Source organism: the organism of the source record quoted next, unplaced genomic scaffold, assembly GCF_019419815.1.
Source record: "Pyrus x bretschneideri cultivar Hongxiangsu unplaced genomic scaffold, Pyrus_bretschneideri_v1 Contig48, whole genome shotgun sequence".
Classification (NCBI taxonomy): Eukaryota; Viridiplantae; Streptophyta; class Magnoliopsida; order Rosales; family Rosaceae; genus Pyrus; species Pyrus x bretschneideri.
In genome coordinates, this window is record NW_025999785.1 from 2,478,292 (window position 1) to 2,501,312 (window position 23,021).

Genomic DNA, 23,021 nt, shown 5'->3' on the forward strand with positions numbered 1-23,021 from the left:
TTAACATATCATATAATGCAATGACTTAATCTTGGATATCTTTTTCTTCTTCTTCTTTTTTTTCATAAAAATAAAAATAAAAATTAGAAAATAAGAGCAAGCACAAGTTTGATGGTGATGGCTTTCATATATTGAACTGGTTTTTTGGGGTCCCATTATATCTGACTTGAAAAACCAAACGTTCCCTTTGATCTTCCGGGTGGAAACATGACCCGTATGGGCCCCTCCTCTCTCTTTTATTCCTTCAAATTTGGAGATTTTCTTCTTTTCTCATACCGCTTGCTAGAGAGAGTTGGACAGGAGGCGACTCTACATTTCAGCATACAGAGATTCGCCATCACGTCCATGTTCAAAGCAATTTTAAACTATTTTAAGAGAGTTTTAACGAAACGTTTTTGGTATTGTTTATTTTTAACGAAAATAATATTTTTACTCTAAAAATTCACTCCTGATATTATTCACTTACAACACATTTTTGTCATTTTGATTAAACTTAAAGTTTTTAAACCATTTTCATTAGTTTTCCTTTAATTTTGTAATGATGGTTGCTACCGAGAAATTGAATGGAGAAGTGTTCAAGGATTTCAAGGGTGCCAAGTATTTTATTTATTTTTATCTATTTTTTTCAACTTTGGTTGCATTATTGGAGATTTTTAATTAATTAGGACCATATGAGTGTATGAAAGTGTTTACAAAATATACATATGAATGTACAACATGATAGGTTAGCTTAACATGAATTAGGCAAATTGTTTCAAATTAGATTGAATTTTTATAAGAATGATCTATTGATCAAATCTTACAAAATAGACTATTTAAATCGTTGAAGTTTGATGTGCAATGAATCCCATAACTAATCCCTATTTAAAAAAACAAAAATAAGAATTCATTTGTAACCTAGAGTACATACTAGGGTATCCCTCTAAGCTTATATATTATTAAAACCAGAAACTCCCGTGCATGTGATTGGTTCCCATTGAGAATGTGATTGACGTGTCTATCAGTCAATGTCACTATATATCACTCTTTACATAACATCCCACTAATTAAAGTTAACTTACCCTTAGTTTGCTTCCTATCATACCAACCAGCATTTCACAGCATCACTCTTCAAAGAAAGTCACTTGTTCAAGGCACTAATAATTCATCCCAAATTAGCAAACAATGCACATGCATGTCACTTTTGATTGCCAAAAATGTGGGGAATATTAGAATCCCAGCTCGATCATACTTAGCGAACCTTTATCCGCTAAAATGGCGCCTTCACAGAGAGTGCATTTCATAGCGGAATTAGATTCTTTCGGATTCCAACAATCTGAACTTAAGAATAAAATGATCTGAACCGTTAAAATTTGATCTAATGGTTACAAACAGGGGGTTCCTTTAAAATTATAATAATTATAGTCATTTGATCAAATTTCAACGGTTCAAATAAAATGATCATTGGACTCAGATTATTGGGATCCGGTTCCTTTCATAGCAACACTACTCTTTTTTTTTTTTTGGGTTGGTACAAAGGAAGGCCTACAGCCACAAAAAGAGAACACAACTAAACAAATCTGGGTCTACTAACCCCTATAAATGATAGAAAATCGAAAATGACTAGGATTCTCTTCCCTCCTTTTTCCATACATTCATCTCACATTCTCTTATTTTGTCTTTCTCTTGCTATGAAAAATTAATATAAGATGTTGACGTGACTTAACCGTAACCGTTCAAATAGGAGGGGAGGGAAAAAGAGGAAAAAAAAGAGAGGAGAGAATCCTACTCCAATCTAAAAACAGAAAAAGCTATTAAGTGTTCATACTAATAATTTACGGCCTCTTGTGTATTTTTGTATGTGTCTTGAAGATGACAAACACATTTATTTAGTTTGACGTTTGGTGTGTATCAATAATTCAATATCAATCTATATATAACATGTAACATCTCTCCCACTCTTCTCTAGTACTCCGTTTGAAGTTAACGGCAGTTAGAAACTTGAGGTGCAAGCAAATGACTCCGTTTGAAGTTAACGGCGGTTAGAAACTTGAGGTGCAAGCAAATGAATCAAACAAAATACAAAGGAAAAATAAGTAAGACCATTTCCATGCTATAAGGTTATGACATAGACATGTTAATAATTGTTTTAGATACCCATCTAATTTGGATATTTAATAATGATGGCCAATTAGCAAACTTTGTATTAGATACCCAATACCAAAAGGACTACAGAGAGAGTGAGCATTAAGGTATAGTTGAGTTGAGTGTGGCTGCATTACTAATTAGGAAAATGAATAAAAGGAATGGAACTCATATGAGTGTACAACAGAGGAATAAAAGTGTTTACAAAATATACATATGAATGTGTAACGGGTCAGGTCAGCTCAACATTAATTATTTAAAACCGGCCCAATTATATAATATGCAGATGGTACGCAATTTTATGTCAACTAAATTTATGTTAACGGAAGATTTAGTGCAACACCAAACCCAATTAGTAATCTACTAAAATGAAAGTTCAGAAGAAAATTGGCAGCTCCATACAAATCCGGGGACAAATCTACAACTACCTCTTCTAATTTATGAAATCTAACCTTTTCCCATTCAACAAGAAAGTGCTACAAAGTGGTTTAACAATGAAGGCAAGAAAATACAAAGGGATATTATGGGTAGGAGAAATATGAATGATTAGTAGGCAAGAAGCATACATTTTCAGTACTATCACAACAGTTTTACGGTAAAAAAGAAAAAAGGATTTACTGTTTAAAGGTAGTTGAAAATATAGACAACGACGAATTGGTTCACCGCATGTCATTCGAACCTCGGAGGGGCAGTAACAGTGATGGCCTTCTGTTTTTCATGCCTCTCAGCTTGAGTGGACTCCAGATTACTGGTTTCCGTTGTAATGCAACTGCTACCGGATGCCTCGCTGCCCTGACTGAACCAGCCAGTGTCGGGGGACTACCCATGAACTTGCTGCTTCTACTCATTGTGGTTGGTGTTGTCTCTGCTTCTGACTTCAATTCAGGCATCGGGGAGAACAGCCTTGAATACCGTGCCTTTCGCGGATCCCTTGCAAACGACAGTCTGCCACTGTTAAATAGAGAGGCAGAGGTGTGGAGGGGTGTTGTCATGTGAGAGTTCGGGTCAGGGCGATATGTAGCAATAGAGACTCGTCTCTTAGGCTGGAGAACCTGTTGTGTTGTTGCGGGTGGAGGTCTGACAGCAATGGAGATTCTTCTAGGTAAAATTTGGCTTTTCTGGTTTCTTCCTGCTAGTGCTGTTGTGGAGATGTTTTCTTTTCCATCCACTGAAGATGGGACGGGAGTTCTAGAAATGGTTTTTTTGGGCGGTAAAGCAGATGGTGGGGGCATGAAGTTGGAAATTCTTCGCAAAGGTAGCCTTGATCTTGGAGGAGCCAATGGCGGTTTCTTCTCTGCAGCAGTCTTCTGAGCTCCTTGTTTCCGGAATGATGATGCTGAAGACTGATGAGAAACCGCTGCGAAAGCTCTAGTCTCCTGTTTCAGTCTGGTCTTCCTTTCCTCAGCCAACTGGTTCTCAAGGTCTCGATTCTATGAAAAAAAATTCAGTTGTTGAACAATGAACAAATAGATAAAAAACTCAATTGAAATTCAAGTCGCCTTGAAGATAGATTACCTTTTCTTGTAGATTTCTGCAGATGTGTTCCCTTGAAGCAAGCCTCAACTGCAGAGACTGTATGCAATCCTGTAGTTTCTTTGTTTCTTTCTCATCATGTTTAGCCTTTTCAGCCTGTTAAATAGGAATTAAAATTTTCGTAATGTGAAATCAAGATAAACTAGAACAAAAGTATGCTTTAATTTATAACACATACCATTTGTTTGTACTTGAACAGCTCAGTGAGGTCTGCCTGTTTGCGAGCAGGTCCACTCTCTATTCCCCGCACCCGGCTGGCAAAGTTCAATGAACACAGTGTCTCTCCAAGATCTGAGGCACTTGGGCTGATTTGGACAAACATCAAGGTTTTGCAATCTCCCCCTGCAAATCAAATTTCAATTAAAATCATATATAACCAACTTAGAGGAGCCACTCCCATGAAATGAATTATTACTATAAAGGCTCACCTAGAGAACTCTGCAGCATATGAGTAAGCTTTGAATTCCTGGTTTTTTTCCAAAAGAAGAGAAGTTTAGATATGGTAGCCAAATGTGTTTGTGTGTGTGTGTGTGTGTGTGTGAGAGAGAGAGAGAGAGAGAGAGAGAGAGAGAGAGAGAGTTGCCTGTAAGGAATGTGGGCTGTCTTGGATGCAAGGGATGAGATAACATCGCCAAGAGCCGAGAGAGATTTATTTATAAACTGAGATTCCTTCAGTCTTTCACCTTCAACATCAATCCTCCCCACACGTTCACTGCCAGCCAAATCTACGAGCCACAGTTGACTCCTTGTCTTTTGCCCATTTATCAAGTTCTCCCCCTTCACTGTCACCCGCAACAAGCTGTAGAAAACAAATTTTCACTGATTAGTGGATACAACCATAGAAAGAAAAATTGGTTTCCTCATATTTCTTGATATTCACTCTGCTTTGAAACATTCAGTGTACTAGTGCCCTTTCATTTAATCTAGCAGAGAAAAAAACAAGAATCTGAAAACGAAGATATTTAAGAGATTTTGAGCGTGAAAGTTACCAGTGAGAGCGGCTGCTCTGCTCATTAGCACTGGTAGATCCAACAGACCTTGCTTGGCTTCCAGACTTTAGCAGTTCCCACATCTCTTCAAAGCCATAAACACGCTCTTCGACAAGTCCTGGAACATCTAAGGTTCCGTCTGCACATTGCTTTATTTCCAACCTTTGAACAGAAAACAAATAAGCACATCTATTAGGGATCAACATTATATCCTCCAACTGAGATTCTTAAGATTGCCAAAGGATATAACATAAAAACGTTAGACAGTTAACAAACTTAAAATGCAATTAAACTCGTGGAAGCGCTGAAGGTGGTGAGGGTCAACTATAATCTATTTCTGCAATTGTCTATGTTAATAGCTAAGTAAGCATTTCAATTGTCAATCAGAGGCCAATTCGATTCTTCAAAATCTTAACAGCCCAAATGATGTGTATGATGATACTTGATTTGAATAAACAATTTTTCAAATGGCAAGGTTACGGTAGCAAAGCCTACTCAATTAACATCTAAGCAGAAGAAAACTCACTTCTTTGTGGGTTGATTAGTGTTATCGACCAAGAGGTCCCTAATCTTCTCATTATAAACCTCCAGCATACTAACACATAACTCATATCTCATAAAGCCACCTCTGTCTTTTGAAATCCGAAACAACTCCTCCAGAGTCCTGTAGTTAACACCTCTGTTTTCAGGAGTACCCTCCATCGTAAAGGTCTTGCCAGTTCCAGTTTGTCCATAGGCAAAAATGCAGACATTATACCCATCCAACACCGAAGTCACAATAGGCTTCGTTTGAGCAAAAACGGCCTCTGCACATTTGGAAAGCTCAGAATCAAAGATACAAAATATATCTAAAAGTTATCCATCGTAACAAAATCAGCTGTGGATTATTACACAGTGCAATTACAAAATCGGTATGAGTTCTCAACTACCTTGGTTGTCCTCAGGTCTGAAGACATGGTCAAACTTGAACTGCTTTTTCGAGGAATCAGAACAAATGACATGCAGCTCGTTATCTAGGGAGGATTCGAATTCAACAACGAAACCAGATCCGCTTGAAATTTCAGTTTGATTCAAAGGTCTACATCTGCAGAAAACTCGGATGTTGCCCTTAAGCTCAATCACTTCATTGTAAAGTCTCTTTCGCTCGGACAACTCATCTAGGTACTTCTTCTTTAAAAGTTCATGTTCCATACCTAGAGATCCAGAAACAACCAATTACAATCCAAGATAGAAGGAAAGTCAGAAAATAATCTTGAGTAATCAAAACAAAAGGCTCACTTAGCAGCTGAATGGTGTTTAGAACTGAAGGGTCCGGAAAGGAATTCGTTGTGAGCTTGACTTGATCAGACAAGACAGTATGCTCTTTCTTCAAATCCTAAAAAAATAAGAGCAAAACTGAAAACTTACAGTAAATTTTTTCAAAGATCTAAAACAAAAAGAATGTACAAATGCTATATTAAAGAATTACCTGAATTTTGGTTGTCAAATCAGTGATCTTCTGCAAAACTGGAAGGAACCTTTGACATGGAGAACCTTCTGTTCCGTTCGACGCGCTACTCTCACCAATCAAATCAGAATCTCCGTCGACGGGTTTGGTAGCAATATCTGGAGTACATTCTGAATAATGTTATAATTAGTGCCTGACTTCAACCACCACTCAAAAATTCACATTTCCATTTTGTTAAAATTAACCTAACTGATTGAATTTCAAAATTTAACAGTTCAGTGGCAACAATTCCTAATTTAAATTACAAAATTAAAAGGGCAAGAACTGCAGAAATTACCCACCTTTGTCGCTCACATCACTGTCCACCTGGCTTGCTATCGTCTCTAGGGTTTTAACTGAAGAAAAAGAGGGATGCAATCAAATCAGAAAATCTCCAAATTCCACATTTTCTTGGACTGGAAAATTAAATTAAAACTAAAAGAAGCAGTAATCTTCGAATCCGAACCGCAAATTCAAACTTTTCTTGTAATTCAAAAATTTTTAAAAAGGGGGAAATGAAATATAAAAATAAATAAATAAATCATAAACCTGCTTCGGAGGTTGCGGAAGGCTTGGAGTAGTGATCTGGAACGACGTCGGTGCAGTTTTCGTGGAACATTTCCACCGTTTGATCTGAATTAAATCAGGAAAATTCGCGATTAATACAGCGTTCGCTCAACGATTTACCAAGAAATTAAATAAAAAACAAGAAATAATTGAAGAGAGAGAAAGTACCTTCCACGGATTCGAATCGGAGCAAGAATGCGACTTCTGGGGAGAGAGAGAGAGAGAGAGAGGGAGCGTTTTGAGTTTTGTATTCAGAACCGGAGGGATTTGTGAGGGTAGGGTTTTGATTGCTTTGAAGTTTGAATTGAAGGGATCTTAGCCGTTGGTTTAAATGGAAGGAGCTCTTTTGCTCTAACGGCTATCAAAATTTTCTCGGTGGACCACTTCGTAATGGCCCAATAGGCCCAGTCACTGCGAAGGCAAACGACGCTTAGTTTCACGTCGTCTATGACGCAACATTCACGTTGTTTACCAGTAGAGCTAATTGCAAAATACACCTTTAAGTGAAGTTCAATTTTCAATAGATAACACGTTTTAATTTTCTCATGTTATCTAACGCCAAAATAAGAAATTGACTATTTATAAAAGTTCAAATGAATAATCTGATAAAATAAAAGTTTATGAAGAAATTGGTTAGTTATAAAAATTTAGAGGGTAATTGACTAAAATTAAAATTTAGAAGGAATTGACAGTTTTATACAAAATTGGAAAGTAAATAGACAAATACCTCTTATAGAAAATTATTCCCAAAATTTTAACGGTGTTATAAATAGGCAAAAGTTAAAGAGATAACATTTGCTAGGGACATAAGCGAAGCTGGTGTAATGTATCACACTGTTTACTTTTGTAATTATAACATAAAGGATTGCAGGTAAAAAGAGGAAGGAAGAGATATTGATATTATGCTTTCACTTCTTTTATTTTCTGTGTATTGTGATCATATACAGAATGCTCCTTATATAGAGCCATATCCGTGAAGAATCACAAAAATGAAATGAGTGCCTTTTGAAAAACTTCATACAACAACAACAATGCTACTATTCTTAAGTCTTCCTCACTTTTCATCTTTGGCTAAAAATATGTAGGCATTCACCCACACAACTTTTACAACAAATGGTGCATTTTGTAATTATTCTAAAATATAAGGTATAGTTGGCCCTTGATTGGTTTTCTTCCTATTTACTATAAAGATCTTCCTCAAGTCAATCACAAAATAAATAAAAAATATATATCTGATAGAAAATATAGATCTCTGCAACTTTTGTACAAAGTAATTGGTGCCAGTGGCTAAGTTGATGATGGCTTCCTCCACATCCCCAAACTGCTTGTTTCACTTCAGCTCCCTTTCTTCTTCTTCTTCAGTATCCAACTCAACCACCACCACACATTTGCCCTTATCTTCTTCTCACTCTTTCTTCAATGGCTGCAGTGCAACTTCCCTCACCAAATCTTCTTCCTCTTCAAGAATATCTGCCAAGTTTGATAAGTTCCAAGGTATGATTCCCCAGGAAATTCTTCAAGATGCCACACCACCACCATCTCTAGAAGCTCCTGAGGAAGAAGATGGCGAGCAGGAAGATGATGACAGGTGAACTGTTTTTCATCTTTTTATACGAGCGATATTTTACTTTAAACTAATTTACAGTTGAAGGAGAATTCAAGCTCGAATTCATAAGGAGAGCACATATCTAGTTTGTGATATGTGAATTAGTTTTATCGGGTTTTATGAAATCTTGGCAAATGAATCATTCAATGGTTAAGCGGGGTATGGTTATTGGACTAATTAGTTGTTGTGGCGTTTGTCCATCTCTCGAAAATCTTAATTAACAAATCGTTAAGCTGTTAATTTTCGATCCATAATTTGATTAATTTGGATTGATGTGATAGTCTTGATACGTTTCAGCTGCTTGCCTTCTGACTTGGAGGGTGCAGTGCGTCAATCAGGTGAAGCAAGTGCAGATTTTGTGTCTTCAGGAGGAATGAGAGCCATAGTACGTGCTCTAACAAAAAAATATAATCTTATTGATATAAGTTTAATCTTCTTGTAATGCAGTCTGGGCATTAGACAAAGCGTTATTTAAAATAACATGTATTAGTCAAACATCGTAACGAACTATCTAGCTAATCTGAGGTGTAAAACTTTGATTATGTTGTAGAATATGTGCTTAATTTTGTGCTGGCTAGTGAAAAATGGCGAGCACATTACCCGTTTTAGTTGCTAGTCTGCGAAGCTTGATTTGTAAATTCGATATGTTTTCACAGGTTGAGCTTTTGATCCCTCAGCTGCAATTTCTAGACGAAGAAGGTGCACAAGCTGAGCTCTGGGAATTGTCGAGGGTTTTCTTAGATACGCTGATTGAAGAAACTGGCGGTCAGGTTAGTTGAAAATGTTTCTGTTGTTAACTGTCATTGGCTTCAACCTACAGATAATTTCAGCTGATAAGTGCTAATTTGATTGCCAGAGAGTTAAAGCTGTGTTTCCTGATGCTGGTGCGGCAGCGCTTCTAAAACACCGTTGGAAAGATGCTGCTTTTGGATTCGCCAGGTAATTTATAATATGAGCGGTTCTCTTCATTTGAATATGAGACTTATTGTGCCATGTATTTATTGGCCATGGTTACCTGCCATCAGTTTATTGTGTTCTTCCAGTTGAGTCCCAACTCTGAGTCCTACGCATAATTAATTTGGTTCGAATTTCTTTTTGACCTGTGCTCGTATGTTAGATTTCGCGCCTCATTATACAATCTTCTGTCCCCTTGAATTCAGCTTAAGTGACCGAAAGCCTATAACGAGTGAAGATGAGATTGTGGTTATGGTTGTTCCTGATTACCAGATGTTGGGATACGTCGAGAAACTTGCAGCTACTCTCTCAGATGACCCGGTAAGCTAGTGATTCTTGTTGTTGCGTACCTTCTGAAGTTAAATTTACCTGATATATACTCCATGCGATGCAGAAATATGTTATTTTTCGGGTCATTTGGTTTTTTCTCAAAGTACACCTCAAAGCAGTTTTCCTCATTTTCTTGTGAATTGGCAGCCAAGGCCTCTCATCATGTGGAACCCCCGTCTCATCAGCGAGGATGTAGGAGTTGGATTCAATGTTCGAAAGTTAAGGCGGTACTTTCTCAGGTATTAATTTTTAAGAGACCCCCTAAAACTGTTGGTTGGATGAATATATTTGGCATCTTTACTTATTTTGGGTTATCGACTATCAGTTATTAGACAATTAACCGCCTCGTTGTGTCCTGGTACCTTCTGTATTTGTGGTCTGCAGAACTTTTACGACAGTCTACTCAATGAGGCCTATGGAATCTGGTGCTGTATTTAGGCGTTATCCAGGGTACGAGATCTGAATATCGTATTAAATTCTTAACATTTAGATTGGCCCCTTTGGTCTACGGTTTCTGCAGCTAAGGTCTTGTTCCCCTGCTCATTTACCAGGCTATGGAAGGTGTTCTACGATGACAAGGATAGACCGAACAGATACCTGCTCGCGAAAGAGCTCATTCAGCGCCCCGACGCTGAAGAACTTGAGGTTGGTAGTTGATGCTAACTCCTTGACTTGAACAAATGAACACACAATGTATAAACAAGGTAAACGAATTCGATTTCATCTTTTGCAGATGATATTCGGAAATGTAGATGAGAGCTCAGAGAAGGGCCAATCTTTGTTTGATCAAGCTGCAGGGATGTTCTCTTCGCTAAATCGATTTATGAGGGTCATTTCAAGATAGAATTATAGTCTGCTTTGATCCATCTCCTTCACTGTAACGCGATTGTATTAAGTGTTTGCTTTACATCTGATATTTTCCGTCGAAACAAATGAAAGAAAGAAAACTTCACATTTTCGTATCACTGAAACCGAGTGCTTTTGGCATAGATATTCTCCAGTACAGTAGCTTTAATGATCTAATTTACAGGCAACCCTAATCGACATTTCTGCTATCAGTTTCTTCCTCCCATACAGTGGCATTGAGCAACATATGTGCTCTACAAAATCTTCCACAAATCAAAACCAATCAACATGTTGTGTCGAAGCTTTTGGCTGCTTCTTCGGCCTCTGATACCGGTTGTTCTCAAACATGGCTTTGACTATAAGCGAGTAGAGCAAATCTGCCTCGGGCGAACTATCATACGGTGTGTTGATGATACTGCAAAATCAAGATCAACCACACAAAGGAAAAGTTAACGAAGGACAACAAACTGCTTCCTTGTAAAAGCGCTAATGAGTAAAAAGGCTTTAGTAGCACATCCAAACAAGCCCTGATAAAGATAAAGTATGACAAGGTAAATAGTAAATTAACCACCTGTCAAGTAACTCCTCCAAAATAATTCTCTGTGATGGAGTAACATAATGAATGCAACTTCTTGGGCACTGACCAACTGCAAGCTGAACTTGGTAATCATCCCCAAATCCTACAAACATTAATCAAAACCGGGTTTTATTCCGAAAAGGTATCAACAAAGACGAAACAAAACGAAAGAAACGAACCTTGAGATGTAGCTCTTGCAGTCCCAGTTGAAGCATAAGTGAAGGCATGAGGGGCTCTTTGTACACATGAATATAGACAACCTGCAGATTGTTTTAAAAACAGAAAAAGTTCGACTCATGTTCTCTCGTAGCTAAGTTGGTTAGAGCATCCGTCTAGTAAGCAAGAGATCTTGAATTCGTCTCTTAACAAGATGATTTTTGTTATAATGTCATTTGTAAAAACAAGTAAAGCTTAATTGAGTACCTTTTCCCACACAAAGAACCTCGTTAACAAAAACATCAAACGCTTCACATTCTGGATTATCAAAGGGATCTACACATTCCCTACAAAGCCAAGCAGAAATAGTGAGCTTAGCGAGCTATAACAACCCTGTCATCCTTCGTACGTGCAAATCACAGTCTGACACGTATGCATAAGAAAATCACAAAACTAAAAACAAAGTTTACCTCTCGATTATCTCCGATCGGCTGTAACTCGATAACATCTGCACACATTTTATTAACCGCAATGATCACCAATTTTCATTGCTAGCCCAAAAAAAAAAAAAAAAATATATATATATATATATATATATATAAATATATCTTAAAATGATCCATGAGGTTGTCATAATTCTTCATTTTGATCTCAGACAATGAAAACCAATTGAAGTGGTCTGTGAATTTGTCCACTGTAATCATATTGACCCCTCATAAAAAATTTGTCAATATCCTCAAAAGATTTATAATTTTGATTATTCCGTGATATTAACATATGTTTCGCGGAAGAATAAAAAAAATTCACGATAGACAAACTCAAATACATTTTTATCAATTTTCATTGACAGAAACTAACATAAGGAGTTCCATCAATGTCAGAGACCATTTTGGCTAAAAATGGTTCGAAAAATATTACGGAAACAGAAATTATAAATAAAAGTGGCATTTTTAAAGATAAAAGAATTACCTCATAGGCCTGAATTACACGGCGAATCATCATATCAGCATCTTTCCCGTTCCTATTTACATCTGGATGAAACTGCTTCACCTATTTTGTCACAATAATAATTTTTAAATTAAAATTATGTTTTAATTGAAGAAACAAGAAGAGAAGAATCTGGTGGGATAAATACTTTGGCGCGGAAGGCGGCTTTGAGCTCGGCGGCGGAGCAGGAAGGCTGGACACCGAGGATAGTGTAAGCGGTGGAAGTGGCGGAGAGAGGAGGAGTATCCTCTCTGCAGTTCTTCACTGTGAATTTCTGGCGGTTACGAGTAGTACCGGCTTTTTGAAATGGTAGAATTGGTGGTATCTTCCAACCGCACACTAATAAACCTTCCATTTCTCTCTCTTCACTTCTAAGAAAAACTGCTGCTCTATTATTTAATGTTAGTAGAAGGGCAAAACGTTGCGTTTCAGTTGGATGGGCCTACCTTTGAATATATTGGCATATTATTATAGTTATAAGAAAAACGATTATTAATATTAGTAATAGTCATTCGTGTACCTTTTTTTTTATTCTATTGACATTGTGGGAAGGGGGTTTAGAACAGTGGCCTCAACGTCTAGGATAAACACTCTTGACCATTTGAGTAATAAGTTTTTTGCGAAAAAATAGTGCTAGATTAAACATGATCATTATAATACTAGACATAGACAGCTAAACTAGTCATACGCATTTTTCATATAACAATGTTATTTGTATCACATTTACTGATCACATTGACAAACTAGTTTACATATGCATTCTTTTGATCAACATGTCTCCATTAAGTACAAACAATATAAAAAGACTCTCAGATGCCCCCCAACTTCACACACAAGCAAAAGGTGGAAGGAAAGAACAACTTGTACAAGTAGAAGTTCTACTATATATCATCTTCCAGCCGCACCTGAAATTGGAGCTTCAAATTCCTCTTATTTCCAGACTTTTTTTTTTCAGCATTGACACAACCGAGGACATCGAGGGTCGTTGTGTGGACTCTCTCTGTGCACATCATCCCTATATCAAGCCCTTGAATGCTGCATAGTTCGAGCTCTGCTAAAGCACCATGCGTGCCTCGTGAGTATGCCTCCAGCTTCAGTGTGGTGTCAACAACATCCAAAATCCGGCCAGGAAATGCAGAACTCACTCACTTCCTTAAATCAACCTCACCCAAAAACATATTGCTTGTTGGTCTTTTTCCTGTCATCATCTCAAGCAGAATCACACCAAAGCAATGCACATGCCTTTTAGCAGATACCTCAATTCCCTGTCCATATTCTGTTTCACAAGCAATTTATAAAGATGGTTAACTTAATCAGAAGCAATTTCTCTCAATCATAATGCCACTTTGAAGAGTATAAAAAATACATGTGATATGCATACCTGGTGATATAACCAATTAATCCGCGTAGAGAGCCGGTCGTTGACATGTTCTTTCAGTTGGTCAGTTGAAATGAGCTTTCCATTCCCAATATCTGCTACATGAGCCACCATATCAGTGCTGAGAAGCACGTTTTCCAGTTTTAGATCACAATGTACCACTTGGACTGGACAGCCTTTTTAAAGATACTCCAAGCGATTGGCAATACCTGTAGCTATTGATATTTTTTCATTCAAAGTTAATTTACAAGCTCCTTCCTCTAGTCCACCAGGATAGAGATGCTCTCCCAAGTTCCTGTAGCCAATAAAATCAAGGATAAGAGAGTGTTCCAAGAATATCCTATGAGTCCAACAATCGACTTCTCCAAGAATATCTTACGAGTCCAACTTATTCTTCGAGAAGTCGATTGCTTGCAGGGACACCAACTTTCCAATGCTTGCAGGTAGTTGACCTTCGAAATGACTGTTTGAAAGGTTAATTGAGAAGTCTAATCTTGAAAGAAGGCCAAGCAGTACAGGAATAGAACCTTGCAAGCTGTTGAAAGATAAATTAAGAAGCACCATTAGAGAACAGTGAGTAAGGTTGACGGGAAATTTACCAGATAGGCGGTTTTCAGACAGGTTAAGATATCTCAGCTGTAAGAGATTACCAAGTGAAGGTGGAATAGACCCGCCAATCAATTTTTTTCCAAGATCCAGTACACAAAGGCTAAACATCTTCCCCATGTCATCTGGAATTGCTCCAAGAATTCTGTTTTTGTACAAGTATAACCTCTGCAAATTCCCAAGCTTCCCCATAGGGCCATAGATGCTGGAATTTTTCCTTCCAACTAGTTGATTGACATATATAAACTTACTAGGCTGTTTAAGTCTCCAAAACTATCTGGTATACTTCCAGTAATGTCGTTATCCAGAAGATTGACGTAAAAGAGGTCTTTGAAAGACCGCCGACAGAAGATGGTATATTTCTTCCCCAACAAACATGAAGCAAAATACAGTTTGTGAGAGCTGTTAAGAAACTAAGGGAAGAATTACCAAATCCGCCGCCACCACCTAAGGCATTGATATGAAAGTAGAGAATCTCAAGGTTCTGTAGCATTCCCAACTCTGCAGGAACTTCCCCCTCTAATTTGTTCATACTGTCAGCTGAGAGAGATTGGAGAGGGTCACTGGAATCTTACCAGAAAGCATATGTTATTGATCAGGTACAATTTCTGCAAGTTCTGGAGTTTGGCACCCAGCTCTGAAGGCATTTCTCCACTTAATCAAATATCAATCAGTGCAATTTCATGTAAAGCAGTTTAGTTACTAATTGCTGCAGGTATCCATCCCTCATTCCATTAACTACTAGATTAGGATTTAATCATGCGGCCCCAGGTACTAAAACAATCAAGTTGTCAATTCCATAAATGAAGATTACTAATTCATGGTGGCTTTTGAATTTGATACTGACTTGGCAAACTCAAATCTCCAGTCGTCCATAAAGAAGCAAATATCTTGACACCCAAAATAACAGATCTCAACTGCTCAATGTAAATGTAAAAGATAATAATTCATTATTCCTTATGCAAATAGGTTTCTCTTTCGTTGTCTACGAAATATTATGATAGGTCTGCAATCCCAGATTTCAACGAGGTTCTTTTAATTTTATCCAGCTGCTGAGAGAAAATATTCCGGATGAGAAATAAAAAACCCAGCATGAAAAAATTCAAAACTTTGACTTTATGAGGATGGATTAAACATAGAAAATTCGTATAATAAAGGAATGACAAACCTAAATCATTCTTATATGTCTTCATTTCGTTAAGAATGTAACAAAGAATTGGCTCTTATCTCTTTTCAACTTGATCCAAATAGTACAGTATAAACCTTTCATCTGGTACATACCCTTCATCTGTCATCAGTCTAAACAGTTCGCCTAAAACCCTATAAATGGGCTCTGCTTGTGGATGCATCCTATCCCCAACAACAAAGCTCTGAACTTTCTTTTCAATCTCGATCCAACTAATACCCGTTTCTTTTGTCACCCCCATCTCCTTCATCCCCTTAATAGTCCTTGCTCTCTCTTTCCACCTTCCTTCAGAAGAATATATATTGGCAAGCAAAACATATGGTGCTGGTGTCTCAGGTGCTGCCAATAACAACTGGTCCGCGGCATATTTGCCAATCTCTGAATCGCCGTGAATGCAACAAGCACCAAGCAATGCTTGCCAAACAAGTACACCAGGATTCTCTGGTAGCTTTTCGATAAAACTTTTGGCCTCAGTGAGATGTCCTGCCCGACCTAACATGTCGACAACACAAGCATAGTGTTCTGGCCTCGGACTCATCCCATGATCTTTGTTCATGGATTTCAGGAACTCCATGCCCCTTTCAACGAAGCCAACATGGCTACAAGCATGAAGTAGAGACAGAAATGTAACATCTGTTGGTTGTACACCTTCCATATTCATCTTTTCATACAACTGTAACGCTTTTGAGCCATCTCCATGACGGGCAAAAGCTGCAATCATGGAATTCCAAGAAATTGAGTTCCTTTGAGGCATCCGACTGAACACTTTGACTGAATCCTCCAACTCTCCACACTTGGAGTACATATTTATAAGCCCATTACCGACAAAAGAGTTTGAACCAAAATTCTTCTTGACAATTAAAGAGTGGAGCTGCATTCCTAGACCTAAAGAAGTATCAACACCAAATACGCCAAGAACTGCTGAAACCATGTTTGGGTCAATGTCAATTCCTGCCTTTATCATTTTCACAAAAATATGGATTGCTTCATCCTCAAACCCATTTTGTGCAAATCCCACCAGAATAACAGTCATAGAAATCTCATCAAGTTCTTCCGTGGATTCAAAAATTTTCCATGCCTCTTCCACACTACCACATTTTGAATACACGTCCATTAGTGCACTCTCAATGCACAACTCGGATTGAATTCCCAATTTCCATGCAAGTCCATGAATTTGCCGCCCTACACTTACTGCCTGCAAACCAGAACATGCCATGAGTAATCCCAAATAAGTCATAGAATTTGGATCCACCACTCCACCACGCATCTCCAAAAACAACTCCAAACTTTCAACATAGTATTCATTCTGTGCAAGGCCCGAAATCATCGCAGTCCATGTAATCACATTCCTATCAAACATCTCATCAAACACCCGTCTTCCGGACAGAAAACACCCACATTTACAATACGATGTGATCAAAGCATTCCCCACAGCAGTTTCCCGCTCAAATCCATTCAAAACCACCAAACCATGCATCATCTTATTCAAGTGACAAAACTCCGGCCCATCAAAAGCTGCTAAGATTGAAGTCAAAGTCGCTTTATCAAATCGATAACAACCCAATCCACACATTTGCTTAAAGTACCCAAAACCACTATCCAGCTCCCCATTCCTCAAAAATCCAGATATCATCGTATTCCACGAGACCGTATCCCTCACATGCATATCATCAAACAGTTGGACTGCATTCCGTAATTTACCACATTTTAAGTACACTGACAGCAAAGAATTCCAAACAACAAGGGCATTGCGGTGATCATCGTGATTCTCAGGGTGAAAGAATTCAGGGTTCTTGATGAGAGAGGCGTGGAGGGAAGAACCCAGCTGAAAGTTGCGATCTTTTCCACAAAGAGAGAGGAGCAGGCTTATGTCGACATTGTTGAGGACCAATGTTGCCGTTGTTTGTGAATAGGGGTTCCGGTGGAGCTTGGTTTTGAAGGCGGAGATTAGAGAGGAAGCGCAGGAGGGGAAGTGGTGGGAGCTGAGGTTCTGAAGCTGAAAGACCCACCTGGATTTCATCCATGAAAAATGGGACACATAGACCAAGTACTGACAGTTGAGGTTTCCGGATGCTGGCACTTGGATTTTTATACACACGATATCGAGACTGGGTTCGAACTCGCCTTCGGGTTAAGAATTTTATAGGAGCGACGTTGAGAAGATAAATATCACTAAATTAAATTGTATTTAGTCAAGTGATACGCTCCTTGCAGTCGAATTTCAGGCTTAGTTTTTTTCTTTATCGATGAGAATAGATGATTTGAATATAGTATTCTTCAAATATTGAGGAGAGAAATGTTGCTTGATTAAGAATTTGACGATCTGAATAAATACTATCATGTGAATTATAAGCTCTTTGAAGTTGAATCTCATGCGCTTTTTTTTTCTTTATCAAGGCGATTCGATCTTGGTACCTCTTCTAATATTGAGAAAGAAACACCATTAAACTAAATACTCTTAATCACGTGAATTACAAGCTCCTTGTTGCTGAAGAAAAAAATATTCTCAACTTATATCTTGATTTTATTCCAACCATCATTTGAGGAGGTTGACGTAAAATCTTTGTAGAAACAAAGGATAATGTAACATGTAGAAGTTGGAGCTTGACACCTTGTTGGTCTTCTGCTAGGGGAGCAAGAACTTTTGTGCGAACTGTTACATACAGCAAAGACTGATTGACAAAAGAAAGCAATCTTTAACCAAATCAATGGACTGTATGGACACCATGGTAATTCCATCCGTCGAGAGTAACTCGAGGGATGACACCGGGAGGGACCTCGAAAGAGATCTTTATCGACATAGCCTCACCTGGCACCAGTGAAAAATAGTTGTCCGAGTAATGAACCGGAAGGATTCTTGTGTCTTCTCCTTCCTTATGGTCCTTCTTCGCTCCATGTACAGAAAAATGAAGGAAGAAAGCAACGCCTATGTTGGCGCCATTGATTTCAGCAACCCTCAAACCATCAGTCTCATTTGTGAAATGTCTGGATATTTTATGAAACCAGCCAACTTCAAGTTTTCTGTCTGCTCCATCATGTGTAGCTTCCACTGGCGCTACATCGAAATTGCCATCACCTTGATTAGTAGTGAAATTGTTTTGAAAGGTCAAACTTTTTGGCTCTGGTTTCTTAGATGTGTTCTTCACGCGCATATGCATTTCGTAGGTGCTTCCTTTGATGAAAATCTGAGATGTAACCTTGAGTGGTACTGTCTTCTTCCTATATGGTTCTAACAGCTTGTAATCCCCACCCGACAGATGCAACCAGTAAAAGTTCCTGGAAATAATGCGATAATCTGACTTGTGATACAGCTTGAGAAGAAGAAAGTAAACCGGCCTTGGGTTTTTAGATTTTGGATATTTCATCTCAGCAATCGGTACTGTTCTTTTCGGTGGCATTGACACCTTTTCGTGAACTTTGTAGTATGGGCATGTTCCTTCTAGATCCCACACCGAGGCTTCTATAGCGATGTCAGATAGCTCCTCTGATGTAGTGTTGACAACCTGTTCAAGGGAAGAAGAGAAGGTCATCAGCAAATGTTAAAACATGTCTATGGTAAACTCTGTGAATAGCACGGTGTAAAAGAGATTAGGTTCCACTGATTGGTGTTCCTTCTGGGAGGACTTTTCATTCTTTTTCTTTCGCTTAAATGGAAATTGTCCCCAAAGTTGGGTATGTTGAGAAGAAATCAGGTATTTGCAAGTCATTAATTAGTCTTCTCAAGAGTTTGTTCATTGCACCCAGCTACAGAAATGGATCAATGGACACTAGTCCTACTAAGATTCACATTCAACACAAAAATATTATCGATTTCAACATTGTGAAGGAGACAAGATTTGAACTGTGTAACTCTACAACTTACCTCTATAAAATACGTAGCTAAGTTAAGCTGGACATGTATTGGCTCAGCAGCGCAGCGACAGCCATAGAAACCTGCAGTTTGGTCTAGAAAGTGATCGTAAAGTTGACCTCCAAGACCTGGCCAAGGATTTTGTGTTTTCCAAATCAAAACACCAGTGTATTTAGTCCACATTTGGGAAGTCCAACCCTCCAATAGAGATTTATACTGGATGTAGTTAGCTAGTTGAGCCTGAGATGATTTAAAGTAAGCCAAATCGTCACAACAGAAACTGAGTCCAAAGTGCACCCTGAATAACCAAAAGATTAGTTTACCTTTAAGCAAAAATCATAAAGATCTTTCGGTGACCCATAAAGCAAAATCTGATCATGAACCTTGCCCGGATTTGAATAAGGCTTGTACTTAAAGTGTACCCACATGCCGTTTGGAACTTCTTCATAACCATTTGAAACCTTCTTAAACAAAGGAATATGCCATGCTTCTGGAGGCATTGCCGCTCTGATGGTAGCTGCAACTGGTGTGCCTACAGAACCAACCGCAGGATTGAACCCATATTCGTAAAACCCATCCTTAAAGAAGTCTTCGGGATTTTGGATTTCATAAGGGCCAGCAGTGAAGCCCCCCTTTCCATTTGCAAACCCATCCCACAAGGACCCTTGAATGTAAATGCGTGTACCATCAAGATATTGGCTTGGATCCTCTGAAGTCAGGGACAACTTTTCAACAATCTTGCCACTCTCATTTGAAGAGTTTTCAAAATATGGATGGAGCCTGAGGTCGTGTTTCAAAGCTGTGTTGATGTCGTCTGGTGGAATTTGTTCACTTCCACCCACCCAAAGGACAAGACTTGGATGGTTCCTTAGAAGCCTGATAGTATCTCTCGCGCATAGCAAGAAAAGATCATGGTCCAGTGGACCATTTAGATTTGATACTGGTTTACCTCGTCCGTTGACATCTCCAGTAATCCAAAACTCTTGCCAGACCTACAAATTTAAAACAGCAGCCATATGGTTCACGCACTACTTAGCCCTTATTCCTCGATAAAACCTACCGAAATATGCAAAGCTGAAGGAAAAACATAGATAGAGAGGTATGCTTACCAGCAGACCATAAATATCACAGTAATGATAAAATTCTGGCCTTTCGGCCACTCCACCGCCCCAACAGCGTAGCATGTTCAAATTCATATCTGCATGAAACTTGATGGCTGTTCTGTAGTGCTCTTTTGAAAGTCGAAGGAGGCCATCTGATACTGTCCAATTACCACCACGAATAAAAATAGGCTGACCATTGACCTTGAACAACCTGAAGAGCAGATTATACAGGTAACAGAACATAAACACCAGAAAAAGAGTTGACATGTTCAAGCACTACATGTAACCAACATTACAGAAATAATGATACAATAAATCGAATACCTCCCACCAGTGGCAGTATCAATGTAGCTCTCAATTTTGCGGAATCCAAATAATTGGTTCCACAAATCAGATTCTCCGTATCCCTTCACATCAACAGTAATGTCAACATTGTACAAGGATTGCTTTCCCATACCATTTGGCCACCATAAATTCGGCTTGTAGAAGAAGAGCTGTCAAATTATACTATTTAGAAATTAGAATACAGGTCTTGAAAGCTAAATCTAAATAGATAGACCAAATTGAATGAAAGATAAACACCAAAGTGATACTAGAAAAGTGTTGTGTTCTACTGAGATAATGAAAACGCATCATATATTCTTTCACGGACCTCAGGAAATGTATATTTCACCCGTGATCCAGCAGGGATTGACAAATGTTGAGTCTGAAGATGCTCTACTAAGCAAACGTTTCCTTCAAGTTCTGTTGTTACTTGGATATTCAAAGAACACTCAGCAACCAAGGCACTTCTATTTTCCAACTCAGTTGTAGCATGCAAATACACCCTCTTGTAGTTGTCAAAAAACGATGAAACCAAGTGCGGATCAATTATTTTTACTGGCTGCACAAAAAGATAACAAGAATAAAAAAAGGAACTTACAGTCTTATACAAATAACTGTAACTGAAAATTGGTTTTTGAAGACGAAATTGCATGACCAAATACATTGACTCTGCAGAATAATATGAAATTAGAAGAAATCATTATTGATCTCATCATGAATGCATCACTTATAGAGAGATTGTAATCTGATTCTGTTTGGAAATTTCAGGAATTTTAGATGCTCGGTAAACTGTAGATCACAAAGCCAAATTTTTTGAAGTACAATGAGACCTACAACTTCGCATATGATCAAACCATAAAGATAAAACTGTTATCTTTCCCTACGAAATGGATTTTGACATATCACCACAAAAGGACAGTTAATCTCATGAAAAATTCTATGGTAGGAAGTGAATCATTATGAATAAAACTCACCCCTGTTACAGAAATTGACACCTCGTCCCATATGCCCGTGTTTCTATCCCTGCAACGTTATACAAGTGGGTCACAACTAAAAATTATTTTGCAATGATAATATCTATAGGATTAGGAGAAGGTACACCAGAGGATGCATTGGTTTTTCTGCCTAAACAATATAGGATACTTCTTGTATCATTTAGCTTTAAACAGGAGGAAAAATCTTCAATCAAAAAAAGAAACATGCTTAATCGTTTTCTCGCATCCCATATTAAAAAGATGAAAAACAATTCATGATCACAGAACAGTAAAACATCGTCACCTTATAGGACACATCCAATCCCAACCCTCCACATATTGTGCAGCTACATCTTTCCCTATCTGAAATAAGAATTGGATTATAATAACGCACATTTCCACATATTGTGCAGCTACATCTTTCTTTGAGCAGATATCTAGAACAAATAGAATGTATTAAAATAGGGTTCTTGGATATCGATCTGTACCTCGTGATCGCCACCCTGCCCTCCCTCAGGAGGAACAGTCCCTGGATTATCCGGGGGATAAACACAAATAGCAAGCAAATTCTGAGCATTGGGAAGCACTATATCAGTGACGTCAAGAGAATGCCTTTGAAACATCCCTCTTGGCAGGTCTTTTCTGTGCCCATTTAGATACACCTCGGCGTAGTAATTGATTGCGCGGAAATTCAGATCCACAAACTGTGTGCCTGACTGAAAAACAAAGATTAGTATGGAGATCGTAATCCAACAAATGTTTCGAAAACTGCACTTATCATTCGAATGTGTCAGCGTACCAGATTACACTGAAAAGTTGTAAAGAGCCAGAATGTGTAGTACTGCCTCCCGGAGTCAGAAATGTCTATAATGTAGTCGTTTTGCAATGCGTAGAAAGGATCCGGTACATCTTTCCCCTTCACCAAGGTTGCCAGAACACTGTGGATTCAGATTAATTAGCAGCAGCAATCAAAGTTATTAAACCCAACTTAAGAACTTGAGGAATTGAAGTTAATTAACCAACTTAAACCCAGAAGAGAACCCCAAAAGATTAAAGCTCGAAACTTTAATAAATTAGATCACATTTGCTGAAATTTGAGAGAGAGAGAGAGAGAGAGAGATTACGTTCCGGGAACGACGGCCTCCATCCAAGGAAGGGCGGGAGAGGGAGGGTGAGTGGTGGTGAGCTGGGTCCCAGTGACGGTGACTTCCCTGTCCCTGGTTCCAATCCACCCCGAGTCCAGAATCGTCTTCCCTATCGCCGCCATTAAGCTCTAGCTAGCTCAGTTCAGCTCTCACTCTCACTCATCAAACTCTCTCTGTGTCTCTCAGAATCTGAGTGTTTACACTCAGTCTCAGTGTACTTCGGTCGGTTGGTGTGCTGCTGAGGTGGGTCAACAAGGATGGTGTATCATTTAATAGCACGTGACTGGTTTGTTTTCAAGC

General features: G+C 38.5%; 4 protein-coding genes across 7 annotated transcripts; 1 reads left to right on the forward strand and 3 right to left on the reverse strand.

The window, feature by feature from the left end:
- Positions 1-2,645: 2,645 nt before the first annotated feature.
- Positions 2,646-6,965, reverse strand: LOC103965350 (kinesin-like protein KIN-14S). 2 transcript variants are annotated; one of them, XM_048568504.1, is made up of 13 exons: positions 6,868-6,965; positions 6,682-6,765; positions 6,435-6,488; positions 6,115-6,251; positions 5,925-6,021; positions 5,576-5,839; positions 5,173-5,452; positions 4,647-4,808; positions 4,241-4,456; positions 4,086-4,123; positions 3,836-3,999; positions 3,640-3,753; positions 2,646-3,554 (listed from the first exon to the last, which is right to left on the reverse strand). In XM_048568504.1, exons 2-13 carry the CDS (start codon positions 6,749-6,751, stop codon positions 2,784-2,786), a joined length of 2,367 nt encoding a protein of 788 aa, XP_048424461.1. In that variant the 5' UTR covers positions 6,752-6,765; positions 6,868-6,965; the 3' UTR covers positions 2,646-2,783. The 2 variants fall into 2 exon arrangements, with proteins under 2 accessions (XP_048424461.1, XP_048424460.1); XM_048568503.1 differs by having other exon boundaries at positions 6,115-6,263.
- Positions 6,966-7,909: 944 nt separating this feature from the next.
- Positions 7,910-10,554, forward strand: LOC125469998. The gene is made up of 9 exons (XM_048568315.1): positions 7,910-8,287; positions 8,603-8,690; positions 8,962-9,075; positions 9,162-9,244; positions 9,466-9,580; positions 9,737-9,828; positions 9,974-10,039; positions 10,141-10,234; positions 10,323-10,554. Exons 1-9 carry the CDS (start codon positions 7,995-7,997, stop codon positions 10,431-10,433), a joined length of 1,056 nt encoding a protein of 351 aa, XP_048424272.1. The 5' UTR covers positions 7,910-7,994; the 3' UTR covers positions 10,434-10,554.
- On the reverse strand, positions 10,523-17,577 carry LOC125470005 (pentatricopeptide repeat-containing protein At3g05340-like). Its single transcript, XM_048568325.1, has 15 exons — positions 15,366-17,577; positions 14,987-15,056; positions 14,569-14,709; positions 13,913-14,363; positions 13,743-13,828; positions 13,537-13,628; positions 13,381-13,431; positions 13,061-13,246; positions 12,304-12,597; positions 12,138-12,218; positions 11,639-11,676; positions 11,436-11,515; positions 11,192-11,272; positions 11,007-11,115; positions 10,523-10,850 (listed from the first exon to the last, which is right to left on the reverse strand). The coding sequence occupies exons 1-15, from the start codon at positions 17,343-17,345 to the stop codon at positions 10,709-10,711; spliced, it is 3,882 nt and encodes a 1,293-aa protein (XP_048424282.1). The 5' UTR covers positions 17,346-17,577; the 3' UTR covers positions 10,523-10,708.
- A 172-nt stretch (positions 17,578-17,749) lies between these two features.
- On the reverse strand, positions 17,750-22,968 carry LOC125469996 (mannosylglycoprotein endo-beta-mannosidase-like). Of its 3 annotated transcripts, none has more exons than XM_048568313.1 (11): positions 22,701-22,968; positions 22,376-22,514; positions 22,065-22,292; positions 21,881-21,939; positions 21,577-21,625; positions 20,931-21,107; positions 20,603-20,772; positions 20,285-20,489; positions 19,499-20,167; positions 19,188-19,415; positions 17,750-18,828 (listed from the first exon to the last, which is right to left on the reverse strand). In XM_048568313.1, exons 1-11 carry the CDS (start codon positions 22,841-22,843, stop codon positions 18,031-18,033), a joined length of 2,865 nt encoding a protein of 954 aa, XP_048424270.1. In that variant the 5' UTR covers positions 22,844-22,968; the 3' UTR covers positions 17,750-18,030. The 3 variants fall into 3 exon arrangements, with proteins under 3 accessions (XP_048424270.1, XP_048424269.1, XP_048424271.1); XM_048568312.1 differs by having other exon boundaries at positions 20,931-21,161; XM_048568314.1 differs by lacking the exon at positions 22,701-22,968 and having other exon boundaries at positions 20,931-21,161; positions 22,065-22,288; positions 22,376-22,513.
- Between the last annotated feature and the right edge of the window lie 53 nt (positions 22,969-23,021).